The following is a 27,791-nucleotide window of genomic DNA, read 5'->3' on the forward strand; positions in this document are numbered from 1 at the left end:
GCAGGTGCACTACCCCTAGGGGACAACGCTTGCTGGAAGCTCTGTCCAAGCTGGAGGAAGTAAGACATCACCTTCTGCAGCCCAACGTTGCTTGCCAACATAGGCTGGAGGGTGTCAGATGAGTACACGCATAGCGACCACCAAGCTAACGGTACACGATTGAACGACGGACGCTGGTCACGCGGGTTGAAGTCGACAGAGAGGAGGTGGAAAGTGAAGTCCTTTGACAAAGACCTGTTCGTTGAAGCGCTCAGTGCAGAGAACATCCGCTCGAACCTGAGTGCTCGTGAGCTGACCAACGTCCTAGTACGGGCATGTGATACCATTATGCCCAGTCAATCGAATGATGTCCTCATTCCGGTCACGAATGAGGAACTCATCGTAATTGCCAGGGGTTTAAAAACGAAGAAAGCGCCCGGTCCTGACGGGGTTCCGAACGAGGCACTCAAAGTGGCGATCCAAGCATATCCCGATATGTTTAGAGAGACACTTCAGAATTGCCTAGAGGTATGCGAATTTCCAGACAAATGCAAAGTCCAAAGATTGGTACTGCTGCCAAAGCCGGGGATCCAGGACGACATATCGTCCTGGATCGGTAGAAGACATGGTGAGGTAAACTTTTTCCTTACCCAGTTTCTGTCGGGACATTAATGCTTTAAGAAGTATCTACATACGCGTGGGTAGCCGAGGAAACGGCGGAGCACGTGATGTTTCACTGCCCGAGTTTCACGACAATTCGGTTAATGATGCTTGCGGTCGTTGGGGAAGACACCAACGCCAACAACATCGTGCAGAGAATGTGCGCTGAACAGCGCGCATGGGGTGCCGTCGATAGGGCGGCAACGGACGTGATAACAGAGTTGCAATGGCTAGAACATTTGCACCGACAGGGCCTGACATAGCTTAGCTAGGGTCAGTAATGGGCTGGTTGGGCAGCCCAAGCCATAGGTGAAGGGTAGTAGCGGTGTTAAGTGACAAGGGTGTTGTGTGAACCCATACACGCAATGGATAAGTCGGAGTGCTTAGGCACGTCCTCCCTTCTGAAGTAAAACCTAACGGTAGTTCCGGGAGGGGTTCAGGAATGGGCAGCAGGAGAGTTTTTAGTAGGTAGGCGCACGTTGGCACCTCGCGAATCCTACTCGGCACCGTGAAGTTGCCGTCTATGAAGATTTTCTCCCTGCATAATCAATATATAAAAAAGGGGGTGCCTTTGCATGTCTGCGTAAAAGCTGGCGCTAAAATTTCTGTACCCCTGCGAAATGTGCGTCCCAGGGGATGCAACGCAAAAATTGTAGGTATTTATTAATCGCTGCCTGCGAATTGTGCCTGGTGGCCTCATAACTGGATATCAAACGAGAAATTCCATTGTCGATGTTATCAATAATCGGCCGTTGACAATATTTCAAAAACCTAGGTGGAAGTGAATCAGACACTATGAGGAAAGGACCGAACAAGATCTGCAGAGTAGTACACGTCATGAATCCGTAAGGAGAAGGAAGAAGGCTCATAGCGACAAGCGACACAGATTAGCCAAAGATATCCGTGCTGTTAACGAGAATCTGTCCTGGCCATGGAAGGTGAAGCCATGATGGGTAATCATCGGCAGTGGAGATCTCAGATTTCATTCCTTTGTTCTGCCGGACTGTCGGACGTAGACCAATAAGACCAATATTCACGCATGGGTTGTTCTAGAAGCAGGAAGCAGACACTCTTGTTGATGGCGATACGGTGTTGTCATTTTGAAGCTGTTAAAAAACAGTGTGTGGAAGCGTTGTTCTACTCAATGTCGGAAGTTGCAGGAAGAGGCTCTAAAGCTTGCTTCATTTAGCATTGGAACAAACTTTTGCTCATATTGTGGCGTTCTTTGTGGACGGATTTGAAAATTTTGTTAGCTTCACCCAAGGCTTCACCTATGTATTTTTGACATGCCGTAAAACGACTGAATTTTGTTAACAAACAACATTGGAGCCGAAAGAAGGGAAAAAATTGTACACAGTTATTTGGAAAATCCATTGTGGTCTGCATCTAGGCTAGCTAAACAGCTGGAACTGTCGACCGGAAACTGCGTGGTAAGCTTTTGAAGACCATCAAGAGGAATCCCAATCTGTCGAACCACAATTTGGCCAGAAAATTCAGTGCTGCCCACAGTACCGTGACGAAAATTCGACTCCGGGAAGGAATCAAGTCCTATCGAGTTAGCAAACAGCAAAACCGAACCATAAAACAGAATACTGTGGCCAAAATTCGTGCTCGAAAGCTATACGACCGGGTGCTAACCAAGTTCGGCGGGTGTTTCCTGATGGACGATGAAACCTATGTCAAGGCTGACTTCGGGCAAATGCCAGGTCAAAAATTTTACTTGACAACGGCTCCGGGGAATGTTCCAAGCAAATTTAAATTTGTTTTTGCCGACAAATTTGCACGAAATATTATAATTTGGCAGGGCATTTGCAGCTGTGGCACAAAAATGACGTCGGAACTGTACCAAAAAGAGTGTCTCCAAAAACGAATTTTCCCGTTCATTTGATCCCACCACCATCCTGTGATTTTTTGGCCAGATTTGGCAAGCTGTCATTACAGCAAACTCGTTCAAGAATGGTATACAGAGAAAGGGGTCCAATTTGTTCCGAAATACCTTAACCCACCCAATTGCCCCCAGTTCCGCCCTATTGAGAAATAATGGGCAATCATGAAAAGGAGACTCAAGGCAAAGGGAAAAGTTTTCAAAGAACATCAATCAGATGAAGATCTGGTGGAATAAGATAGCCAAAACGATGGACGAAGAAAGTGTGTGCCGCCTAATGAGCCACGTTACAGGAAAAGTTCGAGAATTCCTTCGAAACCGTGACGAATAATTTTATCCGTACTTTTCTTAAAAGTATGAAGAAAATGCTACATATATGTAAGAAAAGATCTTGAATTCAACAATAAAAAACTGAAATACATGCAATTGTTTTTGTTCCAATACTATCTGAAGCAAGCTTTACGAACGTTGAGTTCGAAGCATGTATAAGGGTACCGCCAGAGTGCAAGCGACATGCGACGCGACATTTCTTGCTGTAGTTATACGCGCAGCTCTTTTTCGCCCGAAGCAGGACTGTGCATTTAGCAACATGAGAGCGAAGTCGTGTCGCGTCGCTGTCGCGTTTACTCTGTACGGGGCCTAACTGTGGCCGGCTACTGCAAGAAGATTCGTAAAGGTACAATATCAGGTCAGGTAATATGGTAGACACTACAAAGAAGGTGCGTAGTCTATTGAAGATTTTCGAACATGTAGTGTTGTTTATTTTGGACCGACATATGACATTTCTACGGTCGTGTGACTCGTTGGTGGGGGCCGTAATGTATTCGGTCCCCTGCCAATCGTAAACGTCCAGCATCAAGTTCATGATGTTCAATTTATTCGCTACGGATGGGAGCTGGCAGTACGAGCAAAGCATTGAGCGTAGTTGCTTAACGGGGTCTGACCCCACTGTCATTTTTTTTCTGTATCACAACAGGGTTGTCATGATCGACGATGTATAGGCGGATTTACCACCAGATAACAGGTTATTTTAATAGATTATTTCGAAGATTTGAATATAAAAATATAAAAACTGCATTCCTTTAATTTTCATCATTTTTTTTATTGAACAAACATTGTCCTCGATTTCACGTTTAATGTTAATTTGATTAACCAGCGGTTGTTTAACTGAATTTTTACAAGCCTTTCGATTATTATCCGTATATGATGCTCCATTCTTCACTGTTTTATGCTTGAAAAATACACTGTCATTGCTTTAATTTTTTTTGTCAATGAGATAACGTCATTCTTATCTTATAGTTTTTCCGACGAAAGTTTCCTTCTGTATAATCAAACATCGGATTAGCTTTACCACTTAATGTGACGCCATATGTGTAGACCTATAAAACAGTTCACTAATTTCAACATAAAGTTCAAAAATAAAAAAATAACACGAAAAAAGTTTAAAACAATGACGAAGGAAACAAAACACCTAACTTTAGAGGGAAAGGGGGGGGAGGAGACAACTTGAATTTGGATCTCGATTGTCGTATGATCACGCACGATGGCCGTGGCCACATATTACATCGAATGTGTGTTCACCGCGATAGCGATCGCATGGATCGACCGTCGTTGTGTACATTTTTTAACCAATAAATAAATAACTTACGAGGACTGTACAACACGTTATAGAAGGAAACGTTTTTCCGAAGTTGGGTGATTGATTGATTTATGTTTTTTTTTCGTTTTTCCTCTATCATTTTAGCTCGTTAACTGACCATTCACCACCGCAAACAATGTATGACGGTGTGATTAGGAGCATTGTTTCAATTAATTTATTGTATATATGCTTTGGCTTGTTTTAGATACTGTTAACGCTTTCTTTTTTTCATATTCTTCTGTTGTTCTGGCATTGGGATGCATTCTAGTATAAAACAGTCGGATGCAGTTCGCATGAAAGCATGTAAGTATCATGTTTTCCATGGTACGTTGGTAGGCGAATAGAAATGGTTTAGTAGGTAAGGTAATAGCACAAGGCAGCGAAAAAGTGATTTTGAGTGTAGAAAGAGAACTGAACAAGTAGAAAATCGATCGCAAAGATTGTGCTAGTAAGAAGTATGAAATCGAATACATTTCCGTATTATTATTTTTTGAAAACTGACACAATTTTCTGGATGTTCATGATTGACTGTAATCCAAACGCCAGCGCATGATAATTACTGCTAAATTTGTATTCGATTTTTTAATATATTAATTGTCATACATCGCAACGATTTCTACTCTAAACTGGTGTATATTTTGGCTAGTTGAACAGAGAGTCTCCAGTTTTGGTTTCTATATGTGTGCATGTGTTTGGGTCTGTGTGGATGTGTTGTATATATGTGTTGGCGATATGGATGAATAGACGATAGACGACCATAGATAATTACTTTATGAATTTTTTCGAACTTCATATCTGATATTATTCATGCAATCTCAATAAATGCCTAGGTATTGCATTTCTCCCGGTTTTCACTAGAACTGTTTTTTTTGCATGTAACTTTAACCAGTGTCATGCACTTTGACTTAATGCTCATTCAGTTTGTCCTGACTGCGAGCACTACGAAGCCGTGACGCTTTACGATTTATCGGTTCCAGGTACGCAGCTGGAGCCCATCCTTCGAGGCTATTTCCTGTTGAGAAAGTATAATATTTTAACTTTGGTCTATACCATTTTATCGTTAGGTTTTAGGATTCTTACCAGTAACTTTCACAAACCACCAGCCGGCGCATCCGATTTTGAGCAGTTCTACAATATCACCTTCTTTCATGGAAACTTCAGAATTTCCCATTGCACAGTAGTCTGCTAAGGAGACGAACTTATGTCCCTGCAAGAGTAATCGCAATGATTAGCAATGGAAGACTGTTTTTATTTGCAAAGGGGGTTTATGTATAATGCGAAAAATGATTATGTAATTGGATTGTTCGGATTCATTCAACCGTTCTAAGAAAAAATCGTTTCTTTCGTAAAATGGACAAGTCTTTCCCATACTCCCCCCAAGTGAGGCGAAACCGGAGGATTGTTGTTTCAATTTGTAGAAGCCGACGTTATTTCTCCTGCGCAATCTTCATTGATACCGCGAACTCGTCCCACAAATTCCTTGTTTGCTCCCGTTAGATTCGTTCCATTATCGGAAAACATTTCTAGCGGTGGACCGTGACGGGAAGTGAAACGTGTGATCAAACGAGACTAGTCAGTGAGTGCGCTCTTTCGAGGTGAACAGCTCGAACTACCAAGCAAGTAAACAATACGACCCATTTCCTTTCGCTACGGAGTCCAGAAGTTATAATTACTGGTCCAAGGTAGTCAAGCCGCACGTAGCAAAACGGCCGTAGAAATGGAGTAACTCTGGTAGCAGGTAGCGCGCGCAGCCATCCGTCGTAGTCTGCTTTTGTTAATCTTGCACTGCATGCATGCTTTTGCCAGTTTAAATAGATCCCGTTCACAAGTAATTACTTATCCTAGTGCGATGTTAGTATTTCACCTGCATAACAATGTTTCGCCAACGCGTGGTTCATCCTTCTCCTCCATACACCATTCTCACGTACTCTGCCAAAGATGGTCCTAAGCACATGACATTCAAAAACGGCCAGTACTTTCAAGTCCCCGTCGAGCATTGCCCGCGCGTCGTGCCCGCAGAGGACTACATAGTACATTTGGTACGGGGGTAACGGTCGGTATCTTCCACATACGCCTCTTCGAACGTGCAAGGGAAAATAGGGATTTTTTCCCCGTCGCATTCTTTTCCGAATGGGTTAAAAATTGTCCTCGTCGTCGAAGACGACAGTGGCAGCTTTACGAAGGAATCGGTCATTGCAGCCGTAAAAGCGAGGGGCCCTCTGATGAGCGTGTGGTGATCTTCCTCAGTAGCACCATTCACTTGGATATTCGTGTAACGTCTATCACGGGAACAAGAAACTGCACACCGTGCAAACGTGCAGATGCGCTTTCAGTTCTTCCTCCGTATCTGGATGCGGCAACTTTTGCTTCTTGCAGCTATAGAAACTTCGGCCCAGTGAATCGAGTGTTTTTCGAACCTGCTTTAAGGTCTTTCGTTTGCTTCGTTTACTCCGTACTTCGCTTGCAGCTAGAATCACGGAACGGGGGACTCACTTTCACTCGGCTAGTCACCAACACACAGATAACTATTCCTCCTATCACTCCTGGAAAGTACACCGCACAGTCGGACCTTTACTAGCATCAGACACTACATTTATCTGAAGGTCTTCGATTAGGTTAATTCTAGTATCTCCTAAGTAACTCCATGGGGATTCTGATTCCTTTAATCATCGGCAGCATTTTCGTCCAACGAATCCACTTCTGGAACGATTCATTGTAGTTGTCCTCGTCCCAATCGCAGCCGGTCCTGCACGAACCTTGAACTATCTTGCTTTCTTTACTCTAGTGGTGACGGTCCGTTATCGTTCATGTGTCGATCGAATTATAGTCCTTCAGTATTCTCGGTCCTAGGCTAACGTTCTCCAATCCCTTCGAACACCAGCTGAACGTGTATCGTCCTCAACAGCGCATAACCATGCGGGGTCTGCCCTGAAGTCTATATGGCCTCTTCTTGGTATTTAGCTGAAAATAGTGTGAGCTATTGTTTCGTCGAACATTCTGGCTACGTACCCAGCACACCGCAGCCTGCCACATTGTGCTACCTTCGCTATATGAGCATATTAGGCTTGGCATGCTCTTTTCGCATCGATTTTGCTTTTTCGATTACTGCACCCTAACCATGCAGTATTTGAAAAAGTGGTGTGTGGGACATTTGTAGAAGAATCTACAATATTACCGAAGAAAGTAAAGTTTTATCTTTTACTAGTTGAGCCCGAATCTAACGATCCGGAAAATATAAAAGTCTGTTCAGAATCCCGAAAACTGATGGTACATTCCATTGGCCAGTGTTTGCGAAGATGTTTATTCTTTGTATTAGTTCTTTGAGTTCTTATATTGCACAATATAGCTCTAAGATGTTGTACATGTTTTTATGGTCGTATTGGATTTTATTTAACTGAATAAAAACTTCTGGCTGTTTGCTACATTTATGTAGGCTGATTAGAGTAAAATGTTGCTTAGAAAATTCTTGATCGTTTACTATCATTAACTCATTGTTTAAAATTTTGCGACTTGGTCCGGTCTGATTTAACATCGACCATATGATATCGCGACAAGCAATCGAGTTGAAGAGACGAGTCGATCAGTCGAATCAAACAATCGAGTCAAGTAGTTGGGTCGAGCATTCGAGTCGAACTGTCAAGTTGAGTAGTCAAATCGAGCAGTTCATTCGAGCAGTCGAGTCGAGTAGTCCAGTTGAACGGTTTATTCGAGCAGTTGAGTCGAGTAATCTAGTTGAGCAGCTGAGTCGAGCAGTCGAGTCGAGTTCATTCGAACAGTCGAGCAGTTGAGTCGAGTAGTCCAGTCGTGCAGTTGAATCGAGCTGTCGGATCAAACAGAAGTCAAGCAGTTGAGTCGAGCAGTCAAATCGAGCAGTTAAATCAAGTTGTTCAGTCAAGCAGTCCAGTCGAGCAGTTGAGTTGAGCAGTCGAGCTGGGCAGCCGAATCGAGCAGTTCAATCAAGCAGTCCAGTCGAGCAGTTTAATCGAGTAGTCCAGTCGAACGGTTGTGTTGAGCAGTCTAGTCGAGCAGTCAGGTCAAGCGGTTCAGTCGAGCAGTAAAGTCGAACAGTTCTGTCGAACAGTTCAGTCGAGCTGTCGAATCAAACAGTTAAGTCAAGCAGTTGAGTCAAGCAGTTGAGTCGAACAGTCGGGTTGAGTGGCTAAGTCGAACAGTCTAGTCGAGCTGTTGAATCAAGCTGTCAGTTGAGGCGAGCAATCAAATCGAGTAGTCCAGTCGAGCAGTCGAATCGAACAGTCCAATCGAGCAGTTCAATCGTGCTGTTCAGTCAAGCAGTCAAGTCGATCTATCCAATCAAGCACTTGAGTCGAGCAGTCGAATTGAACAGTTCAGTCGAACAGTTCAGTTTAGCAGTCCAGTCGAGCAATCAAATCGAGCAGTCTAATCGACCAGTTGAGCAATCGAGCAGTCTAGCAGTCGACCAGTTAGGTGACTGAGAATACAACCCATTGATACGAAAACATGACGTCCTGTCAGGGACCTGTTTTTAGTTACTGATCTTATGACGTCCTGTCAGAGACCTGGTTTTCGGTACAGACATAAGCCTCTTATATAAATAGATATTTACGGCGCTATAGAGCTACAATGCCATTGAGAGTAAAAAGAACCCTCTAGCAGCGTGCGACGTAGCAGCTTTACAGTACCGTAAATCCAAAAAATCTAAAAATGCTAAATACAGCACTTTTCTAATTCTGTTTTACTGAGTTCTCACCTGCATGATTTTAACCCATCCGGCGTCATACGAACCAGCGTAACTAGTTTCGTCTGAAAACCATATTCTAGCGTTTTCTGCCACAGCTCATTTCGTTTGACTGAATTGTACGCCGCCTTCAAGTTCACAAACAGATGATCAGTCTGTAGGTTGTACTCCCGGAACTAATCTAGTAACTGACGCAGGATAAAAATCTGATCCGTCATGAAGCGACCTTCTCGAAAACCAGCTTGGTACTCGCCGACGAGAGACTCCGCATAAGGTCTCAGTCTACAGAACGGGACACGGAAAACCACCTTGTAGACAGAATCGAGCAATGTAATGCCTTGATAGTTTGTGTATTCGAGTTGATACGCTTTTTTGAAAATAAGACAAAGCAGACCATCCAACCACTCCTCCGGCATTTGTTCTTTCTCCCAGTTCTTGACAATGATCTCGTGATGGATTGCTTCGTATAGCCGCTCGCTTTCCGCTTTTAGAGGTTCAGCTGGGTCCTTCCCAACCGCATTACCGTTTTGTAGAAATTCCGTATGTCGTTGCTGGCGAATCTCTACTCTGCGCCGGTGATTACGTGTTCCCGGTACTCGCGTTCTTTAGACGGTGAGTTCTTTTTTCTTTGCTCTGACGTGTAGCCGCAGAGAGCGTGCGACTCCCGACCTGGTTCTTCTCATCTATTATTCTCTGGCATTCGGTATCCAACCAGCTGTTACGCTGTCTTCCATACGTGGCTCGTACCTACGCAGTTGTTTCATAGGCACCATCCCTCCACAGCCCACTTACATTTTCTTCCCTTTCTTTCTGCTGTTCTGCGACTCGTTTATCAAGGTAATGCTCTGAGATATTCTACTACCACGTCATCTGCCGTCAACCGCAGGATGTTGAAACGTAGCGTCCTCTCACTAAGAGCATTCGCCACGTTTGACAACCTTGCGCGAATCTTAGACACGACAAGATAGTGGCCAGAGTCGATTGTTGGTCTCCGAAAAGGCCGTACATCGATGCCATCCGAAAAGTGTCGACCGTCAACCGATATATGATCGATCTTAGAGTTAGAGTCTCCATTTGGGTGCCTCCAGGTGTTTTTTCCGAATATTCAGACGTAGAAAGTAGGTGCTACTGATGGCAGACCGGTATCATTACCGAACGAGGGTGAATGTGGAGCGATATAAACAAGCACGGAACAGGCAAAACTCGGTCTTCCGGAGGAAAAAGCGCCAACAGGAAGATCAAGATCGCGAGGCGATGGAAGAACTGTACCGTGCTAACGATAAACGGAAGTTCTACGAGAAGTTAAACCGTTCGCGCAAAGGCTATGTGCCGCAGGCCGATATGTGTCGGGACTCAGACGGTAATCTTCTCACGAACGAACGTGAGGTGATCGAGAGGTGGAAGCAGTACTATAACGAGCACCTTAACAGCAATGTAGTTGAACATTAAGGTGACGATATGGCAATAGATCTTGGAGCACGTGCAGAAGACGACAGAATACCAGCCCCCGACCTCCAGGAGGTAGCAGAAGAAATCGGTCGGCTGAAGAACAATAAAGCGGCTGGGGCTGGTCAACTACCCGGTAAGCTGCTGAAATACGGTGGTGACGCACTGGCTAGAGCGCTGCACTGGATCATTGTCAAGATTTGGGAGGAGGAGCTAGGAGTTCGTGGGGTAATATCAAGCGGGATTCATGGGTACCCGTGCCACCACGGATCAGATTTTCGCGCTTCGGCAAGTGTTACAGAAATGTCGCGAATACAACGTGCCCACGCATAATTTATTCAGCGACTTCAAATCGGCGTATGACACGATCGATCGAGATCAGCTCTGGTAGATCATGCATTACTACGGATTTCCGGATAAACTAACGCGATTGGGCAAGGCGACGATGGATCGAGTATTGTGTGTTGTTCGAGTATCAGGGGCAGTCTCGAGTCCCTTTGAATCTCTAAGAGGGTTACGGCAAGGTGATGGGCTTTCATATTTGCTGTTCAACATCGCTTTGGAGAGTGTGATAAGAAGAGCGGGGATAGGCACGAGTGGCACAATATTCACGAAGTCCGTCCAGCTTCTTGATTTCGCTGACGACGTTGACATCATTACACGTACCTTTGAGAGGAAACGTACATCGGACTGAAAGCTGAAGCCAAACGGTTTGGTCTTGTCATTAATGTATCGAAAACAAAATACATGAAAGGAAGAGGTTCTAGAGAAGTGCATGCTGACCTCCCTCCCTAAATTCATTTAGACGGCGATGAAATCGAGGTGGTAAAAGAGTTCGTGCCCATCGTGCATCTAGCGAAAGTTAGCAGGCTACGGTGGGCCGGACACGTCGTAAGTATGTCGGACGACATTGCGACGAAAATAGTCCTCTTCAACAACCCCACCGGCACCAGGAACAGGAGGTCCAACGTGCACGATGGCTCGACCAGGTCGAAAGCGATTTGCGACTTCTGAGACGACTAGAAAATTGGCGACGAGTGAGCCAAGACCGAGTTGAATGGAGACGAGTGCTTGAAACAGCACGAGCCACCCCGGTTCTATGCTGAAGAAGAAGAAGAAGAAGAAGAAGAAGAAGAAGAAGAAGAAGAAGAAGAAGAAGAAGAAGAAGAAGAAGACGTTCCAAGTTTCCAATCATTTTCCATTAATCGTTTTCTTATTCTCTGATGTATCCTATGCCGATTGATCCGTTCAATATATCCATTGTCGTTTTTCGTGGTAAATGAGAGTTTCGGCATACACCCTCACCGGGATCGTCCTATATCCTACATCCATGCTACATCTCGTTGATAGGTCTGCCATCTGCGGGCGAGATACAGCATTTCCTTGAACTAACAAGCGCCCGAAACGATGCACGGAAGAAGCAAGCCTTGAGGATTGACCATCGCCATGACACAGCTCAACACGATTTTTTTGCATGATCGTTTGATCGCTTACAAAATAGGAAGACATCTTCTAGGTCCCATACAATTTTCAGAACTCGCTCGGCTTGCTTATTCTTGTCCCTGCTGAAGTGGATGGCAGGATTTGCCTTCTGCTTGCCCATCGCTTCCAGAAAATGGTTGAAGTTGAAGACTTGGTTCCTGCTGCGATGGCTTTCTCGAGAATGAATATATTTAACCTGATTCGCAAGCCTAATTGCTTCGTCGACAGAAACTACGCTATCGTAATAATCATCTATGTAATGCTCCTTTATCATCGCCGTCGACGCCTATGGAAACTTGATCGTAAATGCCGACGCGTTAAGATTTTTGATAAACTGCGCCTATACGTCTATGACGTACACTGTCGCAAATTCATTAGGAGTTGCGCGTAAGTTGCTTGTCAGTCGCCCGAATACGTAACTGGTGATAAATTTCTCGGATATCTCGGATAGCGTTAAGTTATTCTACGTTTTCGAAACTGATTGATTACCGAGGGTAAAGATTGCAACATATCGGGTCTTTTGAGCAATTCACGAGCAACCAAAATGGCAACCGCCTGCGGCAGGTAAAACTTGGCGATTATGTAGCGAGTGCGAAAAATTGTTAAAAAAACGAAAGACTGGCTTGGTAATTGTTAAACTATCGAAGATTTCCTCACCGGTAATACACCATCCTCTCCGTGCGTGAATTCGTCCTCACTGTTGGAATAATCCGAACTCCAGGCGTTCGTTTCCTGATTATCGTGTTCGGACGAGGATGACGAAATACCCGCTGCACTCATAATGCTATCCTCATTGTTGAGATGGGAGATCCTTGTGATTGCTTGGTCCTGGCCGCCGCCGCCGCCACCCGTGTGATGCTGGATGTTGCTGGCGGACAACGGCGTAGAGGTGGGCTGCTGGTCGCAGCTAAATGTTCGGTTTGGAGCACCGTGCAGAGTCGGTGGCATATCCCAGGATGCTGTGTGTCGCAATGGTCTGCAAATAATCCAGAGAATTATACATTCTTTTAAATACACAGTAATATAAAATAGTGATTTATGTTTTAAGACGTTTCAGGTCGCAAACTATGAGAGCTATCAGTTATAAAATAAACTGACACTAGTCGGTTTAAAACCTCTTAAATTTTTGCAACATCGAATTGCCTTCTCGTTTCGATTATATTCATCATAAGCTACTTTGTTTCGAGTTCAAATAAATACGAGCTGTTACTAGACGGAAGGAACAAAAAACTACCATCATTTTTATTATTTTACTGCAAATTCCTAGCATTTCGTTTAATAGAAATCGAAAGTTCCAGTTAGACTGAAATCTCAAATGTAGCACTACCACAATATGATCATTTATAACAAGTTTCTAGATTAATTGAGGCTTGAAAGGAAATAGCACAAAAGCACGCCTCTCTCACTTTGAGATCGACCGACTAATTTGCATAATAAAAAGCTGACAAAAAAAGTTGATCTACTCACTTGTGGTTCAGTCCGTACTGCTTGATCTTCTCGCCTTTGAGCTCCTCCAGCTGGTTGAGCAGTACCCGTTTGATTTCGGCAACCCACTTGTTCTTGATGTCCACCGTGCCGGCCTGTATCGTGTGAACCTCCTGGCGACCTTGCAGCCACACTTCGAACCGCCGCGAGTCGCCACGTACCGATTCGGTTAGGCCAATTTGTGACATCTATAAAAAAAAAGGCCAAACAATTAGCGTTACTCAAAGTCATCCATCGGATGATAACGGGTAAACTGACCTGCAGCCAATGTTTAAACTGATAGGTACTCTTGTTGTGGCCGGTTTTGGAGCCCTGTTTGCAAAAGAGCATCGCCTTCTGGTACAGGAATATGTGCCGATGTTGAGTTTTGAGCCGCAACCGGAGATCTTTCTTGCTTTCGGTCCACACCTGGAACGAGTCCTGCATCAACAGTTCCCCCTGCTGCGAAAGGTCGGCCTGTGTGTGTGGACGTGAAACAGAAAAGAGGCGTTTTCTTTCGGAATCGCTAACTTATCACAACGCAACGGTGAACAAAATAATGATAATCATATGCAAATAATAAAGCTGCTGGTTGACCCAATTTGCTACGTGAGAAGCATTTTAGTACAGCGTAAAATCATTTAATTAAAAATAGAGCAGACCGTTCTTTTTGTGGTGAAATTCATTTATGAAGGATATGCGAAAACGTTTCTACTCACGGGAAAACCAGTTATTGCAATTTGATGCATCGAATCGTTGACACACTTCAGCACCACTAGCATGCAGTCCAGCGCCTTCTGTAGTTCCCTCGAACACGTCCCGGTATCGCTGAATCTATCCGTATAAGGAATGGTTAAGTAAGAATGTCATTCGAATAAAAAAGATACGTTAATAAATGAACGAAACATTAGTATAACTGAGAACTGATGCGGACTAATAAAACATAAGGGGAATAGAAATTCAGATAATCATCGTTACTTTAGCAGATCCTTCAAAAGCAGCTGATACTTGGTGATCCTTTGTACTGGTTTGAGCAGGTAGGCTGCAAGTGGAAGCTTGTGGCCGAGCTTCTTCTGGCACTCCTGCAGGAAAAGGTGCGTGTCCACGAGGGTTTCCCGTAGCCGTTCCGAGCGCGGAATATTCTGACAGTAGTAGGAGTACAGCCGGAAGAACGTATCCCTCTGGAATACAAGAACGATTTTTAGGTAGAAAATTAGTGGGAAATTGAAAGATTATTTTTGCATTAGTCGATGAAATCAGACTATAGGAAATAACTTTTCTGAGGCAATACACATGAGTTAAGTACTGTTTTCAGAGTGATGGACTAGATGATTGGGCCAATCAGTCCTAGAATGTGCAAGTTGAGAATCAAGGACCGGTTGTTTAACATAGGCACCGGTTCATGTATATTGTGCCCCAATCTGCTCAGTTCATAATTTCTTGTAGCGCTATGTTGGACAGTAGGCACAACAGACCATCACCTTGACGAAACCCGCCCGATATCTGCACATAGCACTGTATAGTCATTAGTCATATAGTATAGAACAAATTCTATCTCCATTTATAAAAAGGTCTCATGGCTTCAGGATCCTAGTAAAATTTTGAATGAAAATAAACCAATAACAATCATAAATATCTTGCAGATTAAAGACAACACAAGATCATGAATTAGTCGGTGTTAAGTCAGACCGAATCAAGTCATAAAAATCTAATTTCGAGAAAAACAAAGTTTGCTACTCTGTGTTGTTTAAAGCTATCAACCGTTCGAAATGAGTTCATATCTCTGGCTATTTGTAGAATTTATGTCATCTGATTAGAGTAAAATGTAGTTTAGGAAGTTCTTGATCGTTTGCTGTCATTAACTCATTTTTTTTTTAAATTTAAACTTGGTCCGGTCTGACTTAACACCGACCAATTATTACGGGTTGCTGATTATTAATCATGATTAGCAAGTAGCAGCAAGCAACACAACTTGTTATCTCGCTTCAGTCACCATTTTATCGAATTTCAAACTTTCATTTCAAGATTTCATTCCTGGCAACAGAACCGGATTTGAATCTATCGTAGATTTATACAATCTAACAAGCTTTCCGAGAAATCTGTTCTGGTTCATAATTTTCCATAGCTCTTTGCGGTAGATGGTATCATACGTAGCTTCAAAGTCAACAAATAGATAATGCGGGTAAACACTTCATTTAAAATCTTTTTGAAGGACCTGCTGCTGCGTAAATATTTGGTCATTTGGTTGACCATCCTTCTTTGTAGACTTTGTAGACAGCATACAAAAAGGTAATCGCAGAAAAGCTAGCCAAAATGAACATTTCTATGTGAAAACATCAGACGAGGCCGGTCATGTCTGAGCAGCAGGCAAGCACCAACAAGGAATGGCTCAAGGTGCTGGTGAACATCTTTTCGGCAAAGCGCGACTTCGTGGCCTGGCCTCGAGCCCCATTATGCCAAAAGACCCATTATGCCAAAAGATCGCTGAAAGAGCTGGACCCGCTGAAGATAAACTTTGCACAGAAGCGCGCCAATTCTCTGGACGTCGTCCATTTGCGATTGTTAGAAAATTGTTGGGCGAACTGAGGATCCGCTCTAAACTACAATGAACGGAGGATCTACTCCAATAATTTCGTGGCCAGAACGGAGAAGCAGCTGATTGTCAAGTCCAATGAAGAAATGATGAACATTCCGACCTCCATCTTTTCCTCGGCCATGACTATGGTTTCAGCTAACTGCCATAACGTCGTCCAGCAGAGCATCGAAGCATTTCTCCAGAAGCCTTAATAAATGTAGGACTCAAGGAAAATTTGATCCATTGAATATTCTTTTGTCATGCGAATTACTTCATTTTTTAATTCATACATTACTTCAACTCTGCCAGGCTGCGCCTTTTTCCCGGGAGATTTGGGTTCGCTGCAACGTCTTCCTACATTCATCGTCGTACCAGTCGATCCGTTGATTCTGTCCAATGTGTCCGAGGATGTTTTAATGATACAGTCCTCGAGAGTGTGAATGAGAGTGAGAGCGCATAATTTTTGACGACATGTCGGTTGTTTCAACCGCGCAAGATTTAACTGAAGTTATCGTCGGTACTGAATGTTGTTAGCAACAGAATTTTGAGCATACAGGAAGGAGAACTTAATGGAGGAATGGATGGAAGGACTAGTTTGTCTCATCTAGAAAAAGGACGATCGGTTCAACTGCTATAATTAAAGTTCATATGCATATTTGAGATGTCTTGAGTTCATATTTGTATATGAGATGTTTAGTGACCGCCGACAACAACACGATTAAAGAGACTCAACGATGCTTTTAGGATGGATATCGGATAGGGTAACCGTATTGATCCAAATAAACATCACGACATTTTCTGTCCAAACATGTGGATGAAGATTTAGATTCGACGAATTACCCAACCCTACCTAATTAGCCGAGCGGTACGGACCTCGGTTTAGGCCACAGAAGGCACAAGTCATTTTTTTATAATTGTGGGGGCATGTAGCTTAATCGTGGTGCCTCGTGTATGTTGTGGAGCTAATGCTTTCTTGTATGAATGTAACGGTGAGTATCTGTTAAGCTAGTTATCGTCAAAAAGGTGCCACCAGTGGGAAAGTTGCTAATAATTCTGGGTACAGAAAAGTATCACCAAATGAGACAAGACACAGATGAAGCCACACCGTAAGGAGCCGGAGTGGCTCATGTTGTATCAAATACTCTCCAATATACTTGGTCCTGGGCTGCTCGTCGCCAATTCGTTGCGTCTCGCCAATCACAATTCAGCTGGAATTAGTCCAGGTAGTACCTGCAGCTTGACACAAGTAACAATTTGGGTTTTATTACACTCTTAAGTCCGTCTCTCAAGTCCGTAGAGGTACCAGTCTGATTAGCGTTTTGTACATCCTCAGCTGTAAGGCGGTTCCTTGATCAACCACTTTTAGTTCATCGCCGTCAATAGTCACTGTCCGTGGGAGGCAAACATTATTTTCTCTAGAGCCTCTTCTTACCAAATATTTAGTTTTCGACGCATTCATGTGTAATCCGATTCTCCTAGTTTCCATTTTTAGTCTGGCGTAGATTGCCTCCGCCGTCCCAAGGTTTCTAGTTGGCCGTCTGCGAAGGCTAGGAGATAGCTAATTTTGACGAAGATCGTTTCTTGCCACAACCTTCTACGCCATTCGAAAGGACTCGATAATGCCTCGAAACACGCACATCAATCGATCCACGGAAATTTAGATCAGCCGCGTCGGTTTGTCCGGAAGCCCGTTTTCCTGGATTATCTGCCATCTGCCTGCTCGCGCTCGATTGTATAGTATGCTGCCTTAGAATCCACGAAAATATGATACGTGGGCACATTGTAAGCCCGAAATTTCTGGATGTTTTGTCGAAGTGAAAATTTGATCCGTAGTAGCATGGGCTCTCACAAAACCGGTCTGGTAGTGCCCACGATATACATATGCCATGTCCAACATTCACCCCTGCACAGGTCACTAGGTCATGAAAACTGCGATAAGAGTACAATAAAACTCACATTGTTGCTTGGGAAACGATTCAATTTGGAGAGTTCCTTTCCAGAAGCATGGAAGTTATTTCCCGGGTACTCTCGGGTTAAAAATTGCCGACCGCTTTCAATTTTTGTTGTTTAGCAAAAACGCTTATAGAAAATGTACTTTACGACTAAGCCCGTATATGTGAATATCAGCTTGGTTTTATAAAAAATTGCTCTTCTTCCAAAAATCATTTTACAGCAAGGCATAAACAACACCGACAGCTAATGTGTCTCAAATGACATGGAGAAGAACGCATCAAAGTGCAAGTTAGCACGTTTACAGCTGACTAATAACTACAGAGTAAATGGTTTCAGTTTGGATCGTGTTACTTACTTTACTTTTTCGGCAACAATCCGCTTATCGAATCCATGCCGAAATCAGGAGCCTTCTCCACACTCGGTCTTGGGCTGCGCCTCTCCACTCCCTAACACCCGCTGTTCTAGCATCCTTGTCAACAGCGCTCATCCAACGGGTACAGGGTCTGTCTCGAAGTCGTCGGCCTCTGTCGGGTTCTCTGCTAAATAATGTTTTCGCTGATCTCTCATCCGGCATCCTTGCTACGTGGCCAGCCCATTGTAGCCTGCCGTATTTAAGTCGCTTCACAATATCCGCATCTTTGTATACTTGGTACATTTAATGATTCATGCGCCTGCGCCACACTCTTTCGTCTTATATGCCGCCAAGAATTGGTCGCCGGATCTTACGCTCGAAAACGCCAATAGCTCATCGGTCGCTCTCTTTCAACGTCCACGCTTCGTGACCGTAGAGTACCACCGGGAGAATTAGCGTCTTATAGAGTGCGAGTTTTGTACGGAGTTGTAGACTACGGGACCTCAGCTGGCTACGTAATTCGTAGAACGCCCTGTTGGCAGCCGCTATCCGCCTTTTTATTTCACGGCTCACATCGTTGCCACATGTCACTAACGTACCAAGGTAAACAAATTCGTCAACCACTTCAAAAGTATATCCATCTATCACCACCGCAGTTCCAACACCCGAAGGGCTACCACGCCATCTACCAGCCACCATATACTTTGTTTTGGTAGAATTTATGATAAACCCTATCCTCGCAGCTTCCTCCTTAAGATGCGTGTACGCTCCTTCCACAGCTCTACGGTTAACACCGATGATATCGATGTCGTCCGCGAACCCTAGGAGCATATGAGATTTCGTGATGATGGTACCGCTTTTCTGCACGCCGGCCCTTCCAATAGCACCTTCCAATGCAATGTTGAACAGCAAGTTCGAAAGTCCGTCACCTTGCTTCAAACCATCTAACGTCACAAACGAGTCCGATGTCTCACTCGCTATCCTGACGCTTGATTTTGAACCATCAATGATAGCACGTATCAGCACTAATCAGTTTTGTTGGAAAACCATGTTCAAGTATAATCTGCCACAGCTCGTTTCGTTTAACTGAATCGTACGCCGCATTGAAGTCTATAAACGAATGATGAGTCTGCAGGTTGAATTCCCGGAATTTATCGAGGATCTGTCGCAATGTGAACATTTGGTCCGTCGTGGAGCGTCCTTCTCGAAAACCGCACTGGTATTCTTCAACAAAGCTTTCCTGCAACGGCCTCAGTCTGGGAAACAGGATGCGGCAGAGAATTTTGTATGCAGAATCGAGGAGAGTAATGCCTCGATAATTGTTGTATTCGGGTCGATTGCCCTTTTTTGTAAATTGGACATATGAGACCTTCCGAGTCCGTTCAAGTCCGTAGGTAATTCCTGATTGGATAGTGTTAAATCGATGAAAAACTTGGGAGTGACAATGAATCCAAGTAGCACCCTTTAGGTCCATTTAGTTGAAGCAACCAAATTAAATTACGACTGAAATTAGTCATATTTCGGTTACCACAACAGCTTTATAACAACCGTGCTAGTTGCTGGGAACTGCCAGCTCTGTTTTAACGAATATATCCCATGATTCATCCGCTGTAACGCACGTGAATTCCATGATGTGTACACTTTGAAGACGCACAATTGCTCACTCGTTCGAACTGTTCTCGAATGTGGTGTTCAAATCTGGGTACCCTACCATGCAACCCACATCGCTCGCTTTGAAAGAGTACAACGTTGTTTCATTCGTTTCGAGCAGCGACAACTGCCATGGAATGCACCGCAAGTATTACCGTCGTGCCCCCTGATAAGGCTGGAGTTTTTGCATCAACGACGCATGTTCCACCAACGAATGTTTGCTTTTGTGACAAGCTAAGTGACCGAATTGTCTGTCCAGACCTCTCAGAGAGAGTCCACAGTCTTGTGACCGGTAAACTTTTTGTCCCAGCGCGTCAATCTCGCCAACATTTGTTAATTATAACTATTAGGCACAGAACACAGAAATCTTTCGCTGGAGAAATGTTTTAGCTTGGTAAACAACTCAGAAGTTTTCATGAGCAGAAATCATTTTAAAATTACTATAAAACAATTAACTTAGATTTCAGTCTGTTCAGTATTAACTGAAGACGTAATAATTTAAAAAATAGTAAACCTACCCCTTTTGCAACCCCCCGGGTCAGGCGACAGTTCGCGACTATGTCGAGAGTGCGAAAAGTCGGTAACAAGAAACTATGTTTTCTTCAAATTTCAATATACACTAAATAAAAATAGAGAGTTGATCAACGTTACCCGAATGTACGGTATCATCATAATCGAAAAAAAACTTACCCTTTGCACGAAGCATAGCGCGACTAGTTCCGTGGTGGAGATGCAATTTTCGAGATCCTTCAGGAAGATGTCATTGTGGAACGTGTACAGCTCGTGCAGATTGCCGAACAGAATGTCGGCCTTGCCCTGCAGTCCCGGCGGTACCAGCGAGCTCATTTCCTCCGACAGCATTTCGTCTCGGTAGCCCTGTGGCGCGCGAAAAGTGAAGAAAAAAGAAAACGAACACATCAATCGGTGGTTATTACAGTGATATTTATGTTCAGTTTTTTTATTGAATTGAAACACCATTAAAGACATCATCATGTAAACAGTGTAAGTGGTTTGAATGGCCATCAGGCTCATTTCGATTTTCAATTATTGCAAAAATGGTTAATTGAAATTTTTGTCCATTATAGTTATACATGCACCGGCCGTAATATTGGTAATGGCTTCCTGTGTAACAAATCGAATCAGTATGATTGGCTTACTAGTAGTTACGACATTTTATTTATTGTAGAATCTCTTATGAACTAGTGTTTGACTTGTGAGTTCGTCCATTCTTTTTTCAATAATCACCGGAAAAAATAGAGGGTACTAGGAAAAGCAAGCTTAGCAAGAAAACTCGTGATCCATTGAAAATTTAATTGACCTTAAACACTATTCTAAATTTTTACTAGACTTAACAAACTCGAAATCAACTTTAGTTTACGTTCACTCAAAAGCTAATTTTTACATTTTGCTTCCTCACCGAAGAAAACCTCTATAATTTACGTGTAAAGTTAAGCGGTTTAAGCGGGCAATGTGATCGATGCGATAAGACGATAAAATGGCTTAAAATTGTGACTAAGCATTTCCCATAGCATTTATTGCAGTAGATAGATAATACCTGGACGCGTTAAGAGGCTTTGGGACGAAAGCAGAAATTCACCATCACGTTGATTTGATTGAAATAATTTTGTTTTTGTACACAGCTAACTATCAGTTTCTATAATTAAGACCCAATAAACGGCAGCAAAAACAACAAATATACGCTACCTTGCAGTCAGTCTCCGACTCCATAAAAACTAATTAATGGTCACTAATTAACAGTAGGTAACTGCTACTAAAACTCTCAGCAAACCAGTCAATTAAGTGTTTACGGTACCTCTTCCAGTCAACAAAATGACAAATCAACCGAATGAAAGGGTTCGTCTCTTGTCGGCAGCAGCGTTTAAATCTTAAGTAAGTCATTCGACCTGCTTTCGTTCGGTTACGCATTCAAAGCGCATGAATGGATTTACTTTGACCTTTTCTCAGCCATCGTCAGCCGGTTTTGTTTACCTTACACATTTTTAGGCTTCCTTGCCTGGACACGGCCAGAGCTTACCCCAGAGTGTTGAAGAGGACTGAAAATTCCAGTAAGCTGACTGATTTTGATTGATTGCAGCCGGGCACTAAGACGCTGACGACGACTAAGAAGACGAAACCCGGTTGATTTCAGACAATTAATGAAACCGGTTTAGATTTTCTGAAAAGAGGAATAAAGCTGTAACTTGTGTCTTTGTTGGCCCTTTTGAGTCCCCCTTTCGCGCAGTTCAAACACGCACCATGCATGGTGCGTGTTGAACTTTGGCGGCTACTCCAAGCCCGAGAAATGCCACATTCCGTTATGTAATTTAGCACGCTGTTTGGCATTTTTATGTCCGTTTCTTTCTGGCGAGCGATCAGTGCCAGGCTGGACAGTCATGACCGTCCGAGGGGAAAACATTTCAGAGAAGGTATTAATTTACAAGGTGCTACCTAAGATGCTACTCTTCGAGCCCCGGGATTAGGAATTGGCCGTTTTATGGAGATTTAATTGGATTAACTAAACTCATACGATGCTGAACAGCGTGCGGTGAGTGCAGTCAACGATTAATGGGTTTACCAGTTTACGACAAATTAATTGCTGGTTCCCGTGGAGCAGCTATATCGGTGCAGCAAGTAGAGACCAACTCCATACGGTAGTTACGTACTGTCAAGGCTTAAAGCATATTAAGTTTCGAAGAAAAACTCAAATTTCAACGCTTGATAAGCTATTTGTAATAGCATATTGTGGAAACACCGTCTCGAAAAATAAGAAATATTGTTGAATCGGACGGAGATGCTTGGTATTCCTTCCGCATACACAAGATGCATGAAATCTTACTTTACCGGCCGTAGTTTATGCGTTAAAATCCGGAAAAATCGGAATTGTTTTGCAATTTTTTGGGAGTTCCTCAAGAAAGCAATTTAGGCCCTTTGCTTATTACATTATTCATCAACGAGCGCTCTATAATGCTACCTAATGGATGCCGCTTGTTTTACACAGACGACGTTAGGCTATACTTGTTTATGACGATTATCTTTAGTTACTCAATTTTAGGTCACACACTGCTACTACATTCGATACTTAGGTGTAACTCTCAAATAACACAAGATCGTAATAGAAAATTCATATTAAATACTATGCATGTCAATTTTACATTGAAATTGTATAATGATTAGAGTATGTCACCCATCCCGCACGTTGGCCCCTCTGATCTAAGTGTCCGTGGGGTTGTTAAATAGAACCGTTTTCCTTATGACTATCTGGTCCACCGTTGCTTACCGACTTTCACCAGATACCCGATGGTATTTTCCCCAAGTAGTGTCTGCTGCTCGTGATTCCTACGAGACTTAAGTGTCTCGTTTTCCGTTCAGTATTGGGGGACGTAAAAAAATCAATTGTAAAAAGAGAAGACGTTATTTCACACTTTAGACGTAAAACGAGACGACGTTAATTCAAATTTCGGCCGTTAATGTGTTGACGGAGAAGGAAATCACGTAAAATGAATGGACATGAAAAGAGATTCCAGTGTACCTCCGCCGCCCAAGTAACACACTTGGTTTTAAATAAGAATTGACAACGGATTTAAAACAAATCGAATTGCTAACCTTTCGTTTCCACATACTTAATTACGACCGGATTAACACTGAAACAGCGCAAGAAACGAGCTAAAATGTAACATGTTTGTGAAATATTTCAAAGTAACGCCTATGCGTTGCATGGTTTTTGTACTACCAACTGAAAAGCTTAATCGCGCTGTTGACAGGATTTTTTTCTGATATTTCCCTGAAGTTATATTTACATTTACAAGCAAATAATGACAGACATTTTTCGCAAGATAAAATGGCTAAAGTTATATTTCGGTAATTCATCAATCACTCAAAGCAACATTGTAGCCTTCAAATAACCCAAACTAAAGTGCAATTTTAAATTTATCGTGAACTTTGCCATGTTACTTCCGAAAAATTGATGCGCTCAAGATTTACTTTTATAAGCAAAAGTTGAGTGGAATCGAAATAAATATCATTTTTTGACAATCTCACAAAACATGCTAATCTCTTTGAAAACCGGTGGGATATTTTATATTAATTATGTTATATGTCCCTTGTAAATATAAAATCATTCTACGACACAAAAATAATGATCTATTACATTATATTTTGGCGCAGTTATCGGCCATGTTTATACAAAATTGCGTTCAAATGAGCACACCGATAACCGAAAAATTCGAAACCAATAAAAAGCTTTACTGTATGCATTTTGTTTCGCGTTAACTTACAACTGATTCACAGTTAATTTTTATTTGTGAAAGAACTTAAATTGCGCTCAAAAAATACCCAGAATACTCATAAATTGGAGCATTTAAGCTCAATAAAATATTGCAATGTTGCGAAAATGTGTCAAAGTTATGGATCTGTGCTGTACTCATTGTCATCGCTTCGCCGCTGTTCAATGCCGGCAATTCGCCACTACGAATTTGCTGATATTGGTTTGATTTTTGTGTGAGAAAAAAAGAGAAGGAAGTATTTTTGCTTTTGTTTTCACGTAAGTTTTGACAATTCGGCATGGGGTTTCGTGTGAGTGCGAACAGACTTAGAAATCTCTTTTACTTTCGTAGTCGCGAATACTCAGTTGTAAATGTTCAATAAAAACTTAGCATTACAACCGAAATGCAACTTTAACCTGTAATTCTGGCTGAAAACATCGGCGTTAGAAATAAAACATTTTTATAACGTCTTGTTTTCCATGAAACTTATTTATAATTTAAATGCAACTGTTTTCTGAATATTTTTCTAAAAAACATGTTGCAAGTGTTGCTTGGGCGCTCTCCTCTTCCAGCTTTTGCTCCATTAAATATCGTCCGTAGGGGCGGGCATGTCCTCCCAGAACATCGTCAAATCCATCAAAACTACCGGTCTAACAAGGGATGTGTACGTTGTCAGCATCGTACGGTGGCTATCATTTGCTAGCGCATGGAAGCGTTTTGAAAAGGACAAAGTAGACTCGATTTCCTGCTTAAATGCACCGCAAGATCTCCTTACTTGTGTTATCCGCGGCCACCAGCGTTTCCAAAAACACAAACACGTCTTCCACTTCTGGTTCATCACCGCCAACGATTACCGTCCGCGAAAAGTGCAGGTTCGTCTCATTGAGCTTCTACTAATAGTGTTTTTGGTCTGCGGCTCATTTACTTTTAGCCCAATCCTACTAGCCTTCGCCTTCAGTCCAACGCAAGTGGCCTCTGCCGTTGCGAAGTTTCGGCTAACAATATCAAAGTCATCTGCGTGGCCAAGAAGTTTACTACCTTCACTGAAAATTGAGTCTTTCGTTTCGATTTTGCTCGCCGGGTCATTTTCTCAAGGGTGATGTTGAAAAACATGCAGGATAAGCTGTCAACTTGTCTCGACTTTTGTTGCACCTCGAAGGGACTCGACCCTATTGACTCTAATAGTCTCTCCCAGCCGAGATTTTAATAAACAACGTGCCAACTGGGAGGCGCAATTTCAACATTTACCTTCTTTTATTTCAATTCGACTTATTTTGTCAAACGAAAAACCCTGAGTATAAACCCAAAATAGCTTTTAATTGAAAATAATTCTTCATTTTAATCAATCAATCAATCTAATGTATACCCAGCCAGCTTGATCCTGGTGTTTCTTAGAGCTAATCTTGAACGTGAAAATAATTCTCCATTTCCTGAATAAACTCCTTAAGGTTAGGCTATGTCAGAATTTTTTTTTGTAAAACCCGCCCTAAGAAAAATTTCTGGCTACGCCCCTGCACAGGAATGTTGTGAGAATAAAACAAAACTAGGTATTAGATCACGACTAAAATATACAAGGCTTGCTATTGCTACTCCGCGACCAGCTATTTTTTGTGATGTTGGTAAGTTCGATGAAATAAACAAACAGTTTTTCCCCATTCATCTCCAAGTGATTATATCCACCGTCGAAAACTTTCCTACTATGTTTCTTGCAATTGCGATTTGATGATTCATTTTATCAAATGCTGCCGGTAGGTCAGTGTATATAGCGTCTACTTAATAACTCTTCTCTATTTGGCGTATTACAAACGAGGTGAAACAGGTCAAGTTGGTTGTTGTAGATCGTTTGAGCATAAATCCGTGCTGATACGACGAAATGTGGTGATTGTATCTCTGAGCCAGCTCCTGAAGAATAATCAGTTCAAACAATTTAGACCTGCAGCTATACTCCGATAGTTCGAGACGATTCGCTTGCAACCTTTTTTAAAAACCGGAAAAACATATGACTGTTTCCAGCAGTTTGAAAATACGCCAATAGCCAAAGATAGGTTGAATATTGTTGTAAGAGGTTTAGCAAGTGTCTCCATACAGTGCTTCAAAATGATTGAAGGGATACCGTCAGGACCATATCCCATGGAGGATTTTATTACTTTTCCAGCTGATGTGACCATATCAGCGGAGACAACAAACGGCAGCGCAGGAACGGAAAGTTGAGGAACATTTTCAGTGGCGACAGCTACATCTTGCAGTTCGAGTCAGTGAAAACGTTACTAAAATGAGAGCGGAATAAATGGGCAATGTCAACGGTTGAATCGGCTTCAATTTGTCCATTCGACATCGTAGAGGGCAATCGTGATTCTTTACGCTGTTCATACACATCGCCAGAAACTTTTAGGGTTTGCTTTCAGGCGGCGTTTCTGGTAGGCGTCGTACAGGCGCCAATTGAGTTGCTTGTAATTAGTGTTTGCTGCTACATATCTTATCCTCGTAGCGTCAGTACGGTATTTGCTATATTGTCTGAGGGCTGCACGTTTTGCTGTTTTGAGGTACTTGAGATCGGTGTTTGTCCAGACTGATTTAGCCGGTACGTGTTTAGATTTTACGGGTACGAATTGGTCGATAGCATACGCAATGATTGAATTTGCCATTGAAATTTGCCTTTCTGTAGTCATATGAGAGGCTTTCAGAAATGTCCTGGAAGCGTTGTTGTGGGCTTATCTTTAGCTGCGTTAGTATGGAAGGATGATGCCTGCAGAATTTTACTAGTGGTGCCGGAGCCTCCACAACCGTGCAGTCTACACATAATTCATCGCTAACAAAGCACAGCTCCAAAGTACGATGATTCTCGTTTTCAATCCCGCATATCTGTCTAAGTCCAGTGGTGCTATATGTATCAAGCAGTTTTTTTTTGCAGTTGTATCAATAGAGGAATGAGAGGTGATTGGAAAAAGAGATCTGCAAGAATTACGCTGCACTCTCACGGGTTTAAATCACCAAAAAGTATAATTTTATCTTTAGGCTTCAATTGCGAAACAACCCAGTTGAGTGACTCGAGATGGCAATCGATTAAATTATCGTCGTTAACCCGATCTGGAGGGATGTAGACTACGCAAAGGTAGATAGATACGTCAACTGTGGCAATGGCGTGGCGACCCACAATTGCACAACTTTGAACTATCTGGGGGGTTTACTGTGCGGGATTTAAAACTTGAGCGGACAGCTAACAAAACACCGCCTCCAGTGGTTTTATGACTATTCGAAGGCGACCGGTCCTGCCGGTAAACGGAGTAAGAGTCGTTAAACAGCTGGCTCGTCGATGTATTTTGATTCATCCAGTTTTCGGTTAGGACAAAGACGTCATAAGAACAGCCGTCGACGAAAGCTGACTGGTACTCAGCAATAGAGGTGTTAATTCCACCAACGTTCTGATAATATATCAGGGCGTTTGAGGCAGCTGATGTCGGATTAGCCATAAAGGGGGGCATCCTAGGAGTTGAAGAATCATCAGTGTCGATGTTTGTGTTACTGCTAGGATACTTGCCAAAGCGAGAGGCTTGGAAGACTCCTTCGCCGGCACTAGGCTTAGGGCCGGGGCGTCTTGGATGACAGGAGCGAGAGAATTGTGATCGACTTTCGGTAACTGCAACAGGCACGACTGAGCTAGGCTGGTAAGAGGCTTCCATAATGCGATGTGATTGGCGTCCCGGACCGGATGTTGATGAACAGAGCA

The 27,791-nt window shown here is 42.9% G+C and overlaps 1 protein-coding gene across 2 annotated transcripts in view; it reads right to left on the reverse strand.

Annotated features, from left to right (window-relative positions):
• Positions 1–3,649: 3,649 nt before the first annotated feature.
• LOC128733555 (guanine nucleotide exchange factor DBS) overlaps positions 3,650–27,791 on the reverse strand; it is a 243,767-nt gene continuing 219,625 nt past the window's right edge. For both annotated transcript variants that reach the window (XM_053827211.1, XM_053827210.1), the window contains exons 10-17: positions 20,493–20,678; positions 14,251–14,453; positions 13,992–14,106; positions 13,552–13,749; positions 13,276–13,481; positions 12,466–12,784; positions 5,244–5,370; positions 3,650–5,175 (exon numbers count right to left, since the gene is read on the reverse strand). In XM_053827211.1, coding sequence (XP_053683186.1) covers positions 5,069–5,175; positions 5,244–5,370; positions 12,466–12,784; positions 13,276–13,481; positions 13,552–13,749; positions 13,992–14,106; positions 14,251–14,453; positions 20,493–20,678 — 1,461 coding nt within the window. In that variant the 3' untranslated portion in view covers positions 3,650–5,068. The remainder of the gene's footprint in view (positions 5,176–5,243; positions 5,371–12,465; positions 12,785–13,275; positions 13,482–13,551; positions 13,750–13,991; positions 14,107–14,250; positions 14,454–20,492; positions 20,679–27,791) is intronic.

This window comes from Sabethes cyaneus, chromosome 2 (assembly GCF_943734655.1).
Source record: "Sabethes cyaneus chromosome 2, idSabCyanKW18_F2, whole genome shotgun sequence".
Lineage (NCBI taxonomy): Eukaryota > Metazoa > Arthropoda > Insecta > Diptera > Culicidae > Sabethes > Sabethes cyaneus.